General features: G+C 54.0%; 1 protein-coding gene across 3 annotated transcripts in view; it reads right to left on the minus strand.

The window, feature by feature from the left end:
• The window catches only part of PNKD (PNKD metallo-beta-lactamase domain containing), a 59,133-nt gene that overhangs the window by 10,017 nt on the left and 32,379 nt on the right, over nt 1-16,737 (minus strand). The window contains exon 1 of one of the 3 annotated variants that reach the window (XM_032402431.1): nt 10,209-10,400. The exons of the other annotated variants lie outside the window; for them this stretch is intronic. Within the exon in view, the coding sequence (XP_032258322.1) occupies nt 10,209-10,369 (161 nt within the window). The 5' untranslated portion in view covers nt 10,370-10,400. Of the gene's footprint in view, nt 1-10,208; nt 10,401-16,737 lie in introns of those variants that run through there. 3 annotated transcript variants of the gene reach the window in all.

The following is a 16,737-nucleotide window of genomic DNA, read 5'->3' on the forward strand; positions in this document are numbered from 1 at the left end:
ACGCCTCGGTTTTGCTGACTGTCTGCGGTTAGGGAAGACGTAGCATTCAGGGGAGCCGGGCGAGAGGTATAGGTGGATCCTGTGTACTGTTTTCGCAAGTCTGAAATTATTTCAAAATGAAAACTTAAAAGATCATAAATAAGTCAATAAAATCACTTTCCTCTGTGCCCTGACACCACCTTGCATCCATGCCTGGAGTCCTGTTCCTGACCTCACTCCTTCCTACTTAGGCTTATAGAAAGTGCCTGGGCCCTGGCCACAGGAAGCTCTGGGTTCCAGTGATGGCTTGGCGCCCCCAGCCCCATGTCCTTGGGCGAGTTATTGGTCTCTTAGATCAGCTTCATCTACAGAGTGGCAACACCATGACTTAGTCCTGCAGGACTGTGTGAACGTTCAGTGACATAAAACAAGATAACAAATGTGAATAGTCCGCCAAGGGCCTGGTGGGTGGAAGGTTTAGCAACTGTCACTTCCTTCCCGAATTCGGCTGGGGCCCCCTCACAGCTGTTGGAACATGGCTGTCCACATTCGGGAGGGACTGATAAATGTTGCTGTCTTCCCTTACTGGATGCTTCTTATATGTGCTTTCTCCCCCAGCGAAGGTCAAGAGCCACGAGGGCAGGGGCTGTGCGCTGGGAGGCTGCCGTCAACAAGGCCCCTTTCTTTCATTCCCTCTCTTCAGCAAATCCTTGCTGCACGTGCTGGATGCAGGGCAGAGAGCAGAGAGCAAGGCCGCCGGGGCCGCCAGACCCCAGACCAGGGAAGAAGTCAGTCAGAGGCGAGCGGCTGAGTGCAGCTGGTGAGGGAAGAGAGCAGGAGAGGGGACGCAGTCTGACTGCAGACAAGGTGCTCAGGGAAAAGGCCTGGCTCTTCCCTGACAGTCACACCTGAGCTGGAACGGAAAGGAGAGAGGGAGGGCAGGCTGCCCGGGGCGCAGTGGCACCAAGGCCCCGAGGCAGGCAGGCATGTTCTAGGAGTTGCCAGGCAGGGCGGAGGGATGGAGAGTGCCAGGGAAGGGGTCAGCGGGGTGGGCAGGCCAGCCTGGGGGTGGGGGGGATTGCTGGTGGGTTTTAAAGCGGGGAGGCACATGCTTTGACTTCCCTGTTTAAGAGCTTGGGGGCCTGCAGTGCTGGAGGGAGCGGTGAAAGGGCGCAGGATGGCAGGTGGCCAGAGGAACTGAGTCGTCAGTGGGGGACACGACAAGGGACTGTCGGGGTGACAGGACTGGAGGGGTGAGGCAGAGGTAGGGGGGAATGGATGCCAGACCTGAGATGGGTGCCCTGCTTGGCTATGGGGGGAGGGACAAGGTGGCCTTGTGGGCCTGAGGTCTGGGTCACTGTACAGAGCACCGGAAGGCTGGCCTGGGCTGGGAGGCGGGGGCGAGGACCCAGTGGCTCTGGGATCCTGTCCCCAGGCCTGCTCCTTCCCTGACAGTGACTGCTGTGTGACTCCCTCCAGCCTCAGAGCTGCGGCTCCTTCATCTGCCTGCTGTGCTGGCTGGGCGTCACAGTCGCCAGGGTCCAAAACCATGCTTGTCAGCTCCTTCCCGTATCCCCCTTCGGCCTCGCTCTCTGGGAAAGGCCGTGTCACCCTCCCAGTGACACAGCTTGAGCTCCACATTGAACTCTCTCCCTGACATATGCTACCCCGACTGAATCCTCTCAGTCTCGCCTCCCCACAACCCAACATGGGCTGCGCCAGGGAACAGGCCCCAGAAGCTCTTCATGAGGCCCTTGCGAAAGCCGCCTTTCCTCAGCTCTCTGCCCAAACCGCAAACCAATGGAAAAATGTAAGTTCTTAAAGCGCCACCTGAACAAGTCCTGCTCCTGCTCAAGAGCCGTCTGTGGCTCCCCACTGGTGACAGGGATGTGTCTGACAACCAGAATGATCTAGAGCACCAGGTCTCAACGTGCACAAAACTCAAATACACATTGAGCTAACAGACATACTACAGGGAAAACAGACAATCTGCAACAGTTATTAAAAACGCCAAAGCAAGGCGCCTGAGGGGCTCAGCCGGTTAAGCGTCTGCCTTGGGCTCAGGTCATGATCCCTGGGGTCCTGGGATCAGCCCCTCTGCCCCTCCCCCCACTTGTGTGCACACGCACTCGCTCGCTCTCAAATAAATAAATAAAATCTTTAAAAAAATAATACAAAATAACTAAAAATGCCAAAGCATGCAAAAGCACTATCTATATTGCTTGGGGATACAGGCGGATGCAGTGAAAGAATCAAGGCAGCTGAGGGCACGGTCGAGGTGCAGCTCAGCTGGGTTCCTGCAGGGGCAGGAAGGAGGTGGGCTGCGAGGTGGGCACGGGGACTTCACCATGTCAGTAATACTTTGTTGCTTAAGCTGGGAGGTCGGGGGAACTGTTATATTATCTATTTTCTTTTGAATGCCTCCAATACATCCTGCAAATCTCAGACTACCATCCCGCCGCGGCTCCTGCCTCAGCTCCTGCCCTGCGGCCTTGAATACCCTCCAGGCCTTCTGGATTTACTCGAATCCTAAGTATCCTTGGGCGCTCGGCTCAAAGCCACCTCCCTGCTCCCTCAGTGGCAGGGCCTTATCCACTTCTCCCTGGTGTCTAATCAGTGCCATGCATGGTGTAGGCGGACTCGGCTGGTGACCCAGCCTGCTCCTCCTGGCTCCTCCGCACCCCCCCGCCCCGCGGTACCCCCCGCCCCAGCACAGCACAAACTGGCTCTCAGAAAATGCTGACTTGGTGCCCAGGAAAGGCTGGGGGTGGGGGCCAGCATGCCGGTGTTAAAGCAGCGACCTGGTGCAGAGTGCTCCATCAGCTCCGCGGGCCCCATGCCCGGCTGTGGACCTTGTGACGCCTGGTGGGGGCTTACGAGGTCCAAGCTGCAACCGCCTCTACCCCTGCTCTCCCCTCCCCTGCTCGCCCATCGGCTTCCCACGTCCCTCCCTCTTCCTGCTGCACCCACACACCTGGCCCAGCAGGGTGCTCTGATAACCAGGTCACCTAGACCCAAGGGCATGGGTGGGGCTGTGTCACAGGGCACCAAATCCCAACCTCCCAGGCTCTGGGGTCTGGGCCCGGGGCCCCTGAATGGAGGAGATGGAGGGAGCGCTGGACAGGGGTCTGCACACGCAGATGGAGCTCACGGGCTCATCTCCTCCCAACCTCACCTCAGTGCAGCCCTGAGCTAAGTGTCTCCCCACCAGTCATCTCCTGTCCACCCCCAAACAACCTGGAGGCAGCTACTATTCGTTCCTCCATGTTATAGACGAGGACACGGAAGCCCGGAAAGGTGGGAAGGGGTCCACTCAGGATCACACCAAAGCGAGTGGTGGGGCAGAGAATCATCCCCAGCAGCCTGATCCTGGAGTTCACACTCTAACTACTAACATCCTCCCCGAACCCCGAATGAGGGCGGAGGATGACATGAGTGGGCCTGAAGTATTTTCGGGTAGACCCACCTCCTCTGAGGGCCTCTGTTGAGAAAAAGGCTATGTCAGGGTGATTTCAGTGATGCAGACACGCGGCCCAGTATCTGGCCGCTGGGACCTCTTGGATCACTGGTTTAGCCTTTTCGAGACCCACACTTGGGCCGAACTCATTACATGTGCTGCATTTTGCTGATGAATGCAGAGGGTCCGAGACCCCATGGACCTCAGGGTAAGACACCCTGAACTGGAGAATCCTGAAGGTCCCTTTCAAATCAAGGCTCTGATTCCTAATCCCGGATTTATGACTGGGTTGATGGTTCCATAGGCAGAAGAGTAGGAAAACAGAACAGACCCCAGCCAGGAAAATGTGAAGGTGAAGGAGTCACTGGGAAGAACCTGTCCCATCTGCTAGCCCCCCCCACCTCGCTGGGAGTCACTGCTCCATCTAACGGGCCCCTACAGCTTCCTTTCTAATTTTGCCAGAGGCAAGAACCAGGAACGCACTCCCCGCCTCGGTTTCCCTCTCTGTGAAACCGGGTGCTCCTCCTCCTCCCTGAAGGAGCAGCTCAGCCTGGAAAGGTCACATGATTTACAAGATGCTGCTGACACCCCAGGGCCTGATGTGGGATTCAAACTCTCTGCCATGGGGTTCCCAGGCATTGTCAGAAAGGTGGGATCTGGGCCTGAGGCCACTGCATCAGAATGATCTGGGGGTGCTGGTTAAACAGGAAGATTTGGACCTTTTCCTCTTCTCCCTGCTCTCCCCGCCCCCACTCTCAGCCCCACCCCCACCCCCGACGCCCTGGCCCCTTGCCTGGATTCTGATTCAGCAGTTCTGGGGCCCAGAACTACCCACTGTCCCTTCACCAAAAACAAAAGAAAAGTTTCCTAATTGGTCTCCTGGGACTCAGAAAAACCGCTGTGCAAGTTTGGGTGGGGGTGGGGGCAGACTGCCTGGGGTGATCCCCTGCAGTTGCCCCAAGGGGCCCTCCCTGAGGCGTTAGGGCTGGGACACAGCACCAGTCACCCCAGTGAGGGGTCACGGGCACACCTTTCACTCCCAGCCTCACTGAACAGAAGCATGGCTTCTCTGGCTTCTGAGTCTGAACTTCTAGCCCCATGGGAGGCCTGTGGGCCAGCTGGGGACTGAGACACAGCCCCTCCCCTCCCCCTGCTCCCTCAGACACCCAGTGCAGAACACACAATGGAGCTCTTCTTCCCCTCCTCCCGCGGGCAGTCTCCCCATCTGGGCCAGAGAGGCCTGAGGGCTCTCAAGTGTCAGTCCCACCTCGTCCTGGGCCCTGAACTCCACTAGGCCCCAACATGCAGGCCCAGGTTGCTGAGGCCTCTGGTCAAGGGGGCACTTTTGGCATCTCCTCTCATGCCCCCCAGGACACAGCCTGCCCCAGGCTTGGCACCTCTTTATGAAACCAAACCCAGAAATGCCTGTCTGAGGGCCGAGGGGCCTGGAGTGCTACTGGAACGGGGCCTGCTCTCAGGACCCTTAGGAACAGAAAGAGGCTCAATGTTTTACACTTTCTCAAAACTGAGGAAACCAAAGAAGATAATGAGACAGCTAAAAAGGCCCTAGGGAGGGAGTTTCCTGAAGCTGCCGGCAAGCCTGGAGTTGGGGGGGGGCACTTCCCCATTCCCAGGAGAGGGGCGGTACCTGCGCGGGTCGGAACAGGCCTGCCCGGGGGACCACGCGGCCGAGCTCCAGGCTCCATGCCGGCCCACAGCCCTCACAGCCCTCTCTGGACTCCATCCATCTTCCCCAGAGCGAGGAGGAGGCCGGCTGAGGGCTCTCAAAGGGAATCAGAGGCATCGCCATGGCCGGAGGCCTCTTGGCCAGGTCTCAGTCCTGCCTGCGACCCTGGCCACCTGCCCAGCCAAGGCCCCTGGGTTTTGTTTGATTTGGGTTTGGGTCTGTTCCTTCGGCTTTCCCCTGCTCTCCCTCACCCCAGTGCCAGGCCCTCTTGATTCAGTCCTGTTCCCTGGGCTAGGAGTCCAGTGGGGGAATCAGACCTGTGGACACCTAATGTAAGAACAAGCCAGAATGTGCAGTGAAAGCTCTAAGGGGGAGGCCAGGGCCAAGGTCATGCTGGAGGCTGAGATGAATTTGGACTGGGGAGGCTGGGCAGGCTTTTCATTCATTCAAAAAACTTTTTAACAAGGGCTAACTGTGTGCCTGGCACTGTTCTGGACACTGGGATACATTACTGAAAGAAATTTCTTCCCTCCTGTGGCTCCGATTCTGGTTGGGGGAGGAAACCAATAAACCAATAGACAAATCAATATATAGGATGCCCTATGGTGATATGTACTATGGAGAACAATAAAGCAGGGTAGAGGGGATAGAGTGCAGGGGTGTGAGTGTTGCTATTTTTATATGGGGTGGTCAGAGCAAGACTCCCCAATAGGGTGAAATTTGAGCAGAGACCTAAAGGGAGTGGGGCAGCAAACCATGTGGCCATCTGGGGGGAAGAAGGTTCTAGTGAGAGAGAACAGCAATCGAAGGGCTCAGAGGTAAGACTGTCTTAGAGTGTTTAGGGAAGAGCCAAGTGGCCAGAGTAGGCATCTTGCAGAAGGAGCAAGGTGAAGAGCATAAAGGTGGGGTGGGGGATGGGCTGGTCACACAGGACCTTGAAGCCATTCGGGAGGGATCTGAGCAGAGAATGGCACATTTCTGACTTAAATCTTAATGGTTTCGTTCTAACTGCTGCGCTGAGAATACGTTGGGGGTACAAACGCCAAAGGAAGTGGTCAGTTTAGGAGGCCAGGCAGGAGAGGGCCATGGGTTGGCCCAGGGTGACAACAGCAGAAGTAGGGATAGGTGTGTTCAGATTTGGGATATATTTTATTTTTATTTACTTATTTTTTTAAAGTAAACTCTACACCTAACATGGGGCTTGAGCTCAAGACCCCAAGATCAAGAGTTGTATGCTCTACCAACTGAGCCAGCCAGGTGCGCTTGGATGTATTTTGAAGGTGAGCTTTGAGAATGCAACAACATTTGACAGGTAGAGACATACGGAGGAAGGAAGGTCTGATGGGCCCCAGATGGAAGTGTAGAAAGAGTTCCAGGCCTGCGGAAGATGGCATTGGGCAGGTCTGCAGGGGGTGAAGGAGGGTCCCAAAGGCCTGGGCAGGGGTGTAGGCAGTGTGGCTCGGGGAAGGAGGCACCCACTCAGAGCCACGCTTTGGAAACTACCCTGCAGCCAAGGGGCCGCTGTGGATGCCGGGGCTGTAGCTCCCCAGGGTCCCAAAGGCCTGTGAAAGGAAAAGGACCCTGCTCCCCTCATGCAGGCTGCGCTGGGGATGGCCCAGCCCACTGCCTCTGCGCAGTCTTCATTCAGGTCACAAGCAGGTGGGTCATTTACTTCAGGGCCCTCAGCCCAGGATTCTTGCCGCTCCTTGAAATCAAGCCAGTGGGCCTCACAGGCCCCAGAGAAGGGGTTCCTCTTGCAGAAATAGAGCAAGCAAGGTCTGCCCCAGGGACAGTTGGTTTTACCTGGGTCAGGAGAATCAAGAAAGACCCTCTCTGCCTAGGAATGAAGAGGGGGTTTGGTCAGGGAGGATAGAAGGGCTTTGGCAGCTAGGACTGCCCACCCCAAAGGCTGGCTGTCATCTCCTTTCTCAGTTGTGCAAGACGTTCCGAGCCCCAGACGAGCTCAGCTTTGTTCCCCATTCACCGCCCCCCCCCCCCCCGGAAGACAGAGGCTCTGCTCAGGGCCCCATTCTTTTTTTCTTTAAAGATTTTATTTATTTATTTGACAGAGAGAGACACAGCAAGAGAGGGAACACAAGCAGGGGGAGTGGGAGAGGGAGAAGCAGGCCTCCCACTGAGCAGGGAGCCCAATGTGGGGCTAAATCCCAGGACCCTGGGATCATGACCTGAGCCAAAGGCAGACACTTAACTGACTGAGCCACCCAGGCACAGGGCCCCATTCTGCAACACCTTCTCAACTACCACTGAGGAGGCAAAAGGGCAAAAGGGAAACTGAGGCACAAAGCTGGTGGCACACATGGGAGAGTCCCACGCTCCTGATCCCAGCCTCCTCAGTCACCCCTGCCACTCCCTGGGGAACTTGTCGTGCCCTGCCTCCTGCCACAGTTTGGGTCCCTGTTCATGTTCCTTTCCCCTATACTTTGAGAGCAGCAACCAGACTCTGTTCATATCTGTGATCCCACAATCCCAACCCAGAAGAGTTAGGAGTTCACTGGATGAATAAAGGGATGTGGGATTTCCTGAGGGGTGGGTGGACAGGATAGGCTTGGAAAACAGGAGAAGTAAGGAAGGAAGCTCCAGAAGGAGCCTGGCCAATGCCACCCTCCCACCCACTCTCCATGCTCCAGAATGAGCCGTTGCTAACATTTCCCAAGCACTTACTATGAGCCAGACCTTTGCATTTGTATGCACAATTTCATTTGGTCCTCACGGGATCCCCATGAGGGAGGTACAATCACCATGCCCATTTTACAGATGCAGATAACCGAGGCACAGAGAGGCTGAGTTATCTATCCAAGGTCCCGTGGCTACTAAGCAACAAACCTTAGGATTCAAAAGCAGATTCGTCCAACCCCACATGCAATGTGCTTCACTGTCTCCCATGCTCCCATGTGTGTGTCTATCTCAGGTTAGCCTGGGTGTACCCTCCCTGATGCCCAGGCATCCCCATCCCAAGACAACTGTGGTTATGTCTGAGGAAAGCCCTTTATAAAATTTTCAAACACCACTGATTACTTGTGGTAATCATTAATTACTTGTTATTAATGATAACTGCTCTTCTCTTAGTATTTCCATCACCTGCTTTCCAGCCCCCAATGGAACCCTCTATTTGTGGTCCTCCCAGCCACATGTTTAGGGTGGAGTGTGCCCCGCACTCTGCCCCTTCCCATCACAGCCTGTCCCATCCTATCCCCCCCTCCCCCTCCTCCCCATCCTTCCTGGAGGCAACCCCCCCGGCAGCAACACCTGCCCATTTCCCCCAGACCATTTCCTGCTCACACCTCCTGTCCCTCCCAGCAGCCAACAGCCTCTCCCCCAAGGGACTGAACTGATTGTTTCCCAGACCGTGGAGGGGCAGGATCTGGAATTCTGATTCCAGGCACGCCCTTCTGCTCTGCAAATTTGGGGAGCTGATTCCAAGGCAATAGGGAGATCCAGACACAGGAAAGCCCAACAGAAAAACCGAATTCCAAAGAAGTTCTCTGAGAATTCCAAGTTTGGGGAATTTGGAAATTCCCAGATCCTAAGTTCTAGGAATACCCAGACCCTCAGGATTCGGAGAAGGCGATCTTGGAAATTCTTATTTCAGGACTTCTGATTCCAGTTCTTTGTGGAAACGTTTCTTTTCCACTTCCTCAGGCCATTTGTATGACTTCAGTGTGACTGACTTTGAAAGCCAGAAGTAAATTTAAAAATCCTTCTCCACACAGAGCTGTGAAATTCCCAGAAATTTTATGGGGAAATTTTTTTTTAGGTCCCAAATACGAAATTATTTAAATATCTGTAAATCTCATTATTTAACGCTATTTGCAGAGCAATGGTGACTTGGTTGGAGCATTATCAAGAATGTGACCAATGTTGGGGTGCTGGCTGGCTCAGTGGGTATAGCATGTGACTCTTGATCTTGGGGTCATGAGTTTGAGTGCCGAGCCCTACGTTGGGTGTAGAGATTACTTAAAAATAAAAAAAATCTTAAAAGAAAAAAAAGAATGTCACCAATGTTTGAGCCATTAGAGATGTGAATGCCCCAAAGGCACCCATGTAAGATTCTCTCTCCCCCCATGCTTTTCCACTTTTCCCCCCACTAGCCCTTGTATCTACTCCTTAGACTGAGTTTGAGTAGAATCCCAGCGCTGAAGCTTCTTGGAAGATCTGGGGTAGTCTGGGGAGGAGGGATAAATTGTACAATGTCCTCTCTGAAGCTCAGGAAATTCCCAGGCTTAGGCCCTCCCCCAAACCTGGCCAGTGGCCAGGGCTCCCACAGTTCCCGTCCCCATCATAGCTGTCCTCAAGCTTGCGGTCCTGCCCCCTAGCCCTGGCTGGCTGCGGGAAGGGATTAGGGGCCCTAGGAAGCCTTCTTGTGGTCTCCCCCCACCCCTTTAGTGTCTCCAGGCAGATCAGAGCTGGTTACCCCCCTTGTCTGGCCCAGGAAAGGGGAAAAGTAGGGGGAAGGAAAGAGTGAGGACCGGGGGAAGGGGGTCTGACAGGAAAAAGACATTGGAGGTCAGCGAACCTCCACAAGTCTGGCTGAGTGAGAAGGGTCGGATTTCACAGCCTGGGGCTCCAGACACGGGCCAGGGTGGGGGAATAGAAGGAAAGGGACGGACCTACAGAGTTGGGACTCTCGCTTGGGACAGAAGAGCTTACATTGTGTGGTGGGGAGCTGGGTGTTGGGGAGAAGGACAGGGACACATGGAGGGAGCTGGCGGTTTCAAGTGACACTTCGATGGTCTGAAGCATTCCTTCTCTTCTGCACCTGCCCTCCTTTTCCAGCTCCCTGTCTCCAGCCCCTCATCTGGCTCTTTTCCCCAGATGTCCTCTCATGCCCCCTTTCCCTGGCCTGCCCCTCCAATCCTTCCCCCGCCCATCCCAATTTTCCAGCCCCCCCCAACTCCTGCTCTTCTCAGTTCCCCCAGATCAGTGGCTTCTCCAGCCCGCCCCTTCGATCGCTCTTCTCTGGCTCTGGTTGTCCCAGCCCCCGTCCGAACCCCCAAGCCCTACCCCCGGCCCCCGCCTCTCAGCCCCCTTTCCGCAGCGCGCCCGCCGCGGGAGCCCGGCACTAACCCGATTCGGAAGAGCAGCCGCTTGCTGCGCGCCATGAACAGGCCGCGGAGGGTCCGCCGCGCTCGGCAGCTGCGGGGGCTCACGAGCAGGACGAGGACAAGGAGCAGCAGCCCGCAGCCGGAGACCCACAGCCACGGCGCGGACCAGCCGGGCCAGGCCATGCTGGGGGCAGGCGCCCGCGGCCGACCGGGGGCGGGCGGGGCGGGGCGGGGCGTTGCTAGGCGACGGCTCGGCCCAGGCCCCTTGGCAGGGAATCGGCGGGGTTGGGGCCCCGCCCCCTGAACTGCCAGCCTGGGGGGCCGTGGGGGGGCATCCTGGCCCCGCCCCGCTCCGTGACTCGCGTTCGAACCCGCCCCCTCGCCACCCTCGGCCGGGCGTAAGCCCCGAATGCCACCCGCAGGAGGCGGCCTGGCCCCGCCCCCGCTGGCCGGCCCGGGAGCGGCCTCCGGACCTGCGCCGATCCCGATCCAAGATCTCCAGAGGGCGGGGAGGCGGTCGAGGCTCGACGGGTGCCCCCCCCAACACCCCCACTCTCGACATCCTCCCACCTTCCCCCAACAGGGGACTCTGCGAGAGGCCCTGGAATGGTCCTCTTGGCGGGAAATCTTAGCCTGAAACTTCTTCAGCTGGAAGGAACCTGGAAGATCATGTGGGTCAATGGCCATTCATTCACGTATTCATTCACTAAATTACTATTCTGTGCCCTCCTTTGCGCCAAACACTGTTCTAGGCTCTGTGGATGCAAGGGTCAAAGACACACAGCCTCTACATTCCTGGAGCCTGCAATCTAGATTCTGGCAGGGAAACAAACCAAATAAGCCAACAAACAATTATATACGCATTTATTTATATTTATATACACACATATATATACACTCCCACACATATGTACATATTTGTGTGTGATTACAAAGTGTGCTGTGATAAAGGGAGCAAGCAGAGGGGCCAATGATAAGGAGGACAGAGGACCAATTTAGATGGGCGTGGGCCTCCCTAAGCAGGTGACCTGTAAACCATATACCCTTAAGGATGAGAAGAGACCACAAAGGTCAGAGGGTGTGATTGAACCAGGATTATGCAACAATGAGTGGCAGAGACAGGAGTAGGACCTTGGTATCCTGCCTCCCAAGCCCAGTGGAATTTCCACATCATTCCCCCCACCCACCCCCTGCTCCCGCCCCCTGCATTGCTGCCTTCCTGATGGGTTCCAGAAGTTGTTGAGGTCAGTGGGAGGGAAGTAGATGCAAGGGCAGGCGTGGTGACATCAACAAATTTGGGCAAACCTTCTGGCTCCAGCCCTAGCCCTGGCCCAGCACAAGAAGGGAAGGAAATGCTGCCAACAGTCAAGTTAGCTCTCTCCTGCTGGGAGTTGGTTGGGGAGGGAAGCAGGTGAAGCAGTGCTCTTGTTTTCTTCCCTGCAGCCTGGGCTCGGGCCTAAGAGGCTGGATAAGCTGACCCCCAAATCACACACTCTCTCCCTCTGATAGACAGCTGGATCTAAAGGCTGGGTCCCCAGCGTGGAGAGCAGAGACATATAGGATCCTTACGCACAATAAATTGGAGGCCTCATCCTCACCCTCAAAAAAGCCAAGAGATGGGTTGAGGTATCCCTAAACGGAACTGTAATCCCAACACCTAATGCTGGCTTCATTCAGAAACCCCAGACATGCATGGACTTTCTTTTATATGGATACATCTTGAGGGCCAGAACCTATGGCCTTCTCCCTCCCTGTCTCCTTGCCCACGATACAGCTTTTTCTCGGGGCCTGGCACACCAAAGGTCTGAATAAACACGTATCAGATAGAATGGAATTAGGCTTCCACCTGTGATTAGCTTCCCACCTGTGAGTGCCGCGCAGGAGGTGGAGAGGAGAGAATACCGCCAGGCTACTTTGCAGAAGGCCCTTCCAGGCCAAGGGACTTTGTATGTCTCTAAGTCTGTGTCTGTACATGCAAAGTGAAGAATTATGAAGCCTTATCAAAAGTCATTGTGAACACACCTTTCTGCAGGTAAGGCTGTGCCAGGCATTATATTGGGAAATTAAAACACAGTCTCTGTCATCTGAAACAGGAAATGCAGGCTCAGCCATGAGCCTGCTGAGAATACAGAATGATCGAATTCTTACTCTCCAGACACACACACACTGACAAGATTATAGATAATCATCCAAGATGCATTTTATGAAATACATGGTGCCAGGACAGGGCTGGGGATAAGGAGTGAGGGTGGGTGTTTTAGGGGCCTCATGTGGGCTCAGGAAGCCCTCCTCTCCTCCCCTGGACTGTTCTGGAAGACTTCCAACATCTGCTCCGAATCTGCTTTAAAGATTTTATTTTTTAAGTAATCTTTACACCCAACGGGGGGCTCAAATTTACAACCCCAAGATCAAGAGTCTCAGGCTCTACTCAATGAGCCAGCCAGGTGCCCCAAAATCTGCTTTAGTGTCATCTCCTCTCCCATGAAAACCTTCTGTCCCAGCCAGACTGATGCCTCAGTATTCACCTCCTCCTGAACTTACACCTTATATTACCTAACTATTTGTCTTTCCCTGAATCCATCATATTGCTCCACATCCTTGAGACTTTGCACATGCTGTACCTTCCGCCCGGAGTGTCATTCATCCTCTGTTCCCCCAAAGACTCAGATCAGATGTGCTCTCTTCAAGAAAGCTCTTCTCGAACCCTCCGACCCCAGCATGGGCTTACGCATGGGCCCCTTGTGCAGCTCTAGGTCTCGTCCATAATCCTATCTTTCAATGCAATGCCTCATGCTATATATATAGATATATGTATTTGTTTACATGTCTATCTCAAGAGTCTAGAGTCTAGAAGACTTTACTGTCTTCCTGAAGAGTAGGGAGTATGATTTAATTGATTCATCTTTGAATCTCCAGTGTCTGGCGTGGTACCAGATGCATACTAAATACTCACTAATGTTCTTTGAAATGTCCCAATGCCAAGGCCCCTGCTTAATGACACCAAGCCTATCTCTTCCACTTTCTCAGATGCCATTCTTGCCCTTGTCACCATGGACCAGGCACACTGTTCCTCAGATGGGCCAAGCTCATTCCTACCTCAGGGCCTTTGCTCATGCTCTCTCTTGGAACAGGTAGCAGCTTCTCATCCATTAGGTTGGAGCTCAAATGCCAGCCCCCCCGTGATGGGAATAGCCTGTATCCTGAGCTGACTGATGATTACATGGCTTATCCCAGGAGCCCCCCACAGCGGGGTTTTTGCCTCACAGAAGACATGTGGCCAAGTCTGGAGACATTTCTGATTGTCACAAAAGGGAGGGGGAGGTGTGCTAGTGGCATCTGGTAAGTAGAGGCCAGGGATGCTGCTAAACATCCTACGCTGAACAGGACAGCCCCATGACAAAGAATTATCCAGTCCCAAATGTCAACAGTACAGAGGTAGAGAAACCCTTGCATACGCAAGTGTGAAAATTCACCAGCTTGTGCCTTAAAAATGCGTGCACTTACCATATGTAAGCTATACATCAAATTAAAGAAAAATGCGACCCTCTCTGAGAGGCCTTCGTTGACCACTCTGTCACCATCGGCTGTATTGCTCTGCTCACTTCCTTCATCATGCTTTTCACACTATGATGTTATTTTGTGATTCTCATCTGCCCCCCCCTGCTGGAATGAAAGCCCCATGAAGTCAGGGAAGGATCTGTCTATCTCTGCCCCACTGTATTCTCAGTGGGGTGCACAATGCCTGGCTCAAAGTAGATGACAAGCATCTGTTGAATGAATGAGTGAATGATAGAAACCAAGAAGGAATGAATGATAATTTGGTTATTGCCACTGAGCCCTGTGACCGTCAGAAGACTAGCGTTCTGACCAGTGGGTTGAATCCCTGCAGGACTGACGTGCAGAAGCCATTCCCCACTCAGGAGGGCGGCTAGTGAACAGGGAGTTGGGACAAGCCTGGTGACGGCCCTTGGTTCATAACATTAGGGGAGGCTGCAGGAGGGCCAAGTCTGAGGAACCCTTCTTTGCCCATGACCTCCTCCCCTGAGCAGCCCGGGGTGCATTGCCAAGGCTAAGGTTTGCCTCTGCGACTCTCCTAGGAGAGACCCCCTTAATCACCTGGGTCAAGTGACTGAGAGTGTGTCATTCTGGCCTGTGATGGGGGGCTTTAGAGCTTAACTCACAAAGAGTAAGCCTCCCTGCAGGTTCCTGGGGGTGGGGGTAGGGGGTTCTCGAATCTGCCCCTTATCCACTTTGCCATCTCAGTTTCCCTGTCCCTGGTGTCTGAATCCTGTCTTCCCAACTGGCCCGGGACCTTCCATTAGGATCGAGAGCCTGCCTTCATCTTGCATCATAGCTCAGGCTTGATGCCTGGCACTTGGCTGGCGGTCAAGAAATCATGGTATTGATGGTGGTGATGATGACGTCGATGATGATGAGCGGTCAGGAAGGATCTGAGACAGTTGGAGCTGTTTGAATGTTAGAGAAAAGAGACATCTTGTTGGACCAGTGTGGAGAAGTGAGTTCAGTGTAGAAAAGGCAGCCGGATGCAGCAGCGGTGGCTAGGATTATCTGGCCCCCCCTCAGCCCAGCCCCATATCTGCTGCCCCCATGCCGAGCCCACCTTCCCATTGTGAACCTCCCTCCAAGGCGCTGTGCTGTACACTCTGGAACCCTGGTTTGCGTGGGAACAAGTCCCACCCCACCGCCACCCCCCTGACATCTATTTCCGTCCTCCCTCCTGCTGCCCTGCCTTCTGGAGGGGGAGCCTTCAGCCTCCGACACGTGTCGTGTGCCATTCCAGGGCAGGCTCACTGATCCTCCTGCCTCGCGTGAAAACCTCTCTCCAGCCCTCCTCAGCAGCACAGTCACTGACCCAGCCCAGACTCTGAAGAGTAGACACCTGTTTTTGGTCTTCCTGCCTGCTTCCTGTCATAAGGGAATTCCAGCAAGCATGGCTCATTGGAACTTTCAGCTCAGCTGTTCTCAAACTTCAGAGAATCTAAGAACCACTCCGGGAGCCTGTTAAAATACAGAATCCTGGGCCTCTCCCCAAAAGATTCCAACTTGGTAGGGCTGGCTAGGGCCCAGGAATCTGCATTTATCATAGGTTACTCTGAACTCTGCCTTGGCCTCAGTTCCTGACCTCACTTCTAAGGCCTTCAGTGCAACTGAATGGCCTACTCACGTGGTCACACCCTGGATCCCCCTGGAACTTCTCTACCTCGGAAAACCTCTAGTCCAGTGTCCTTCCCTCTGAACCCTCAGCCCCACTTCCTGTACTCCTTTATCTCTAGCCCCTCAAACCGTATGTTTTCTCCCAGCCCCTTAGCTCCTCCTGCCCACATTTCCTTCCCAGTGAGAACCTGGGTTCAGTCCCTGGAACCACTCACCAGCTGAGGAAACTGTCAGCTTCCTCACCCCCTTGGCCTACCAATCTTTAGCCTACCAATGTCCAGACCTGCCTGGACCAACCTGACAACCCACCTGCTCTGCCCCACCCTCATGGACAGGGCTGGAGAAAATGGCCATCCCATGTGAATGAGGGTCTCTACCATTCCGGCCTTACTGGGACCCCTAAAACCAATGCATGACAGTGCTTTGACTTTGCTGAGATACCTGCTCATGACCCCAGTTGCTACTGGAAACCTCAGGCCCACCTCCAGTTCCTTTGCTTCCAGCCAATATCCTTAGAGGAAATAATTTCTGTGCCCGCCCACCCCCTACAAATTGTGCTGCTTCCATACACATTTTTAGAGGAAATGCTATTAGCCTTGCTCATACCTTCAACTGGTGTTCCTGCTGACCACTACTCTTTCTCAACCTGTGAGCAAATGTGAGTATCTCATTGCCTTAAAAAAACTTCCTTGACTTTGTGTCCCTTTCTAGATTCTGTTCTGCCATTTATCTCGACACAATTGAGCTTCCTGAAAGTTTGTCTCCATGAGTTTGGTAGATTGCATTTCAGTTCTCAATTCTTTTTTTTTCCCCCAGTTCTTAATTCTTCATCTCTCCCTGTAAACACATCCCTTGTCATGTGACTATGCACATTTCAATAAGGGTGAAATATATTTCCCCACACCATTGACATTGGGCTTGGTCTTGTGATTTGTTTCCGCCAGTGGAATGTTAGCAATGATATAAGCAGAGGTCTTAAATATGCAATTGTGGTTGAATCTGGTCTCTATATCTATGCCTTTTGCTATGAGACCATCCCTCGGGCAGTTGCTGGTCTAAGGAGGATGAAAAACACATGGAGCCAACCTAGACCTTCCAGCCCAGCCCAGCAGATCCCAGCCTAGATCAGCTGAAACTCAGCCTGCCCGCGGATGCATGAGAGAATAATACTTATTGTATGCATCTCAGTTTTGGATTTGCTTGTTATGCAGCATGATTGCAACACTAGCTGATGGAGACAGTGGGACGCAAAAAGATTAGTTATTAGTTATTAGTGTCCAGGTGCCGGAAACCTGATGCTTGTATAACTGACCAGCTATTTGGAAAAGAGCAATTTAGATCTGTGCCTAACAGAGTGCAGCAAAATAAATTCCAAG

This window comes from Phoca vitulina, unplaced genomic scaffold (genome assembly GCF_004348235.1).
Source record: "Phoca vitulina isolate PV1807 unplaced genomic scaffold, GSC_HSeal_1.0 scaffold1, whole genome shotgun sequence".
Classification (NCBI taxonomy): Eukaryota; Metazoa; Chordata; class Mammalia; order Carnivora; family Phocidae; genus Phoca; species Phoca vitulina.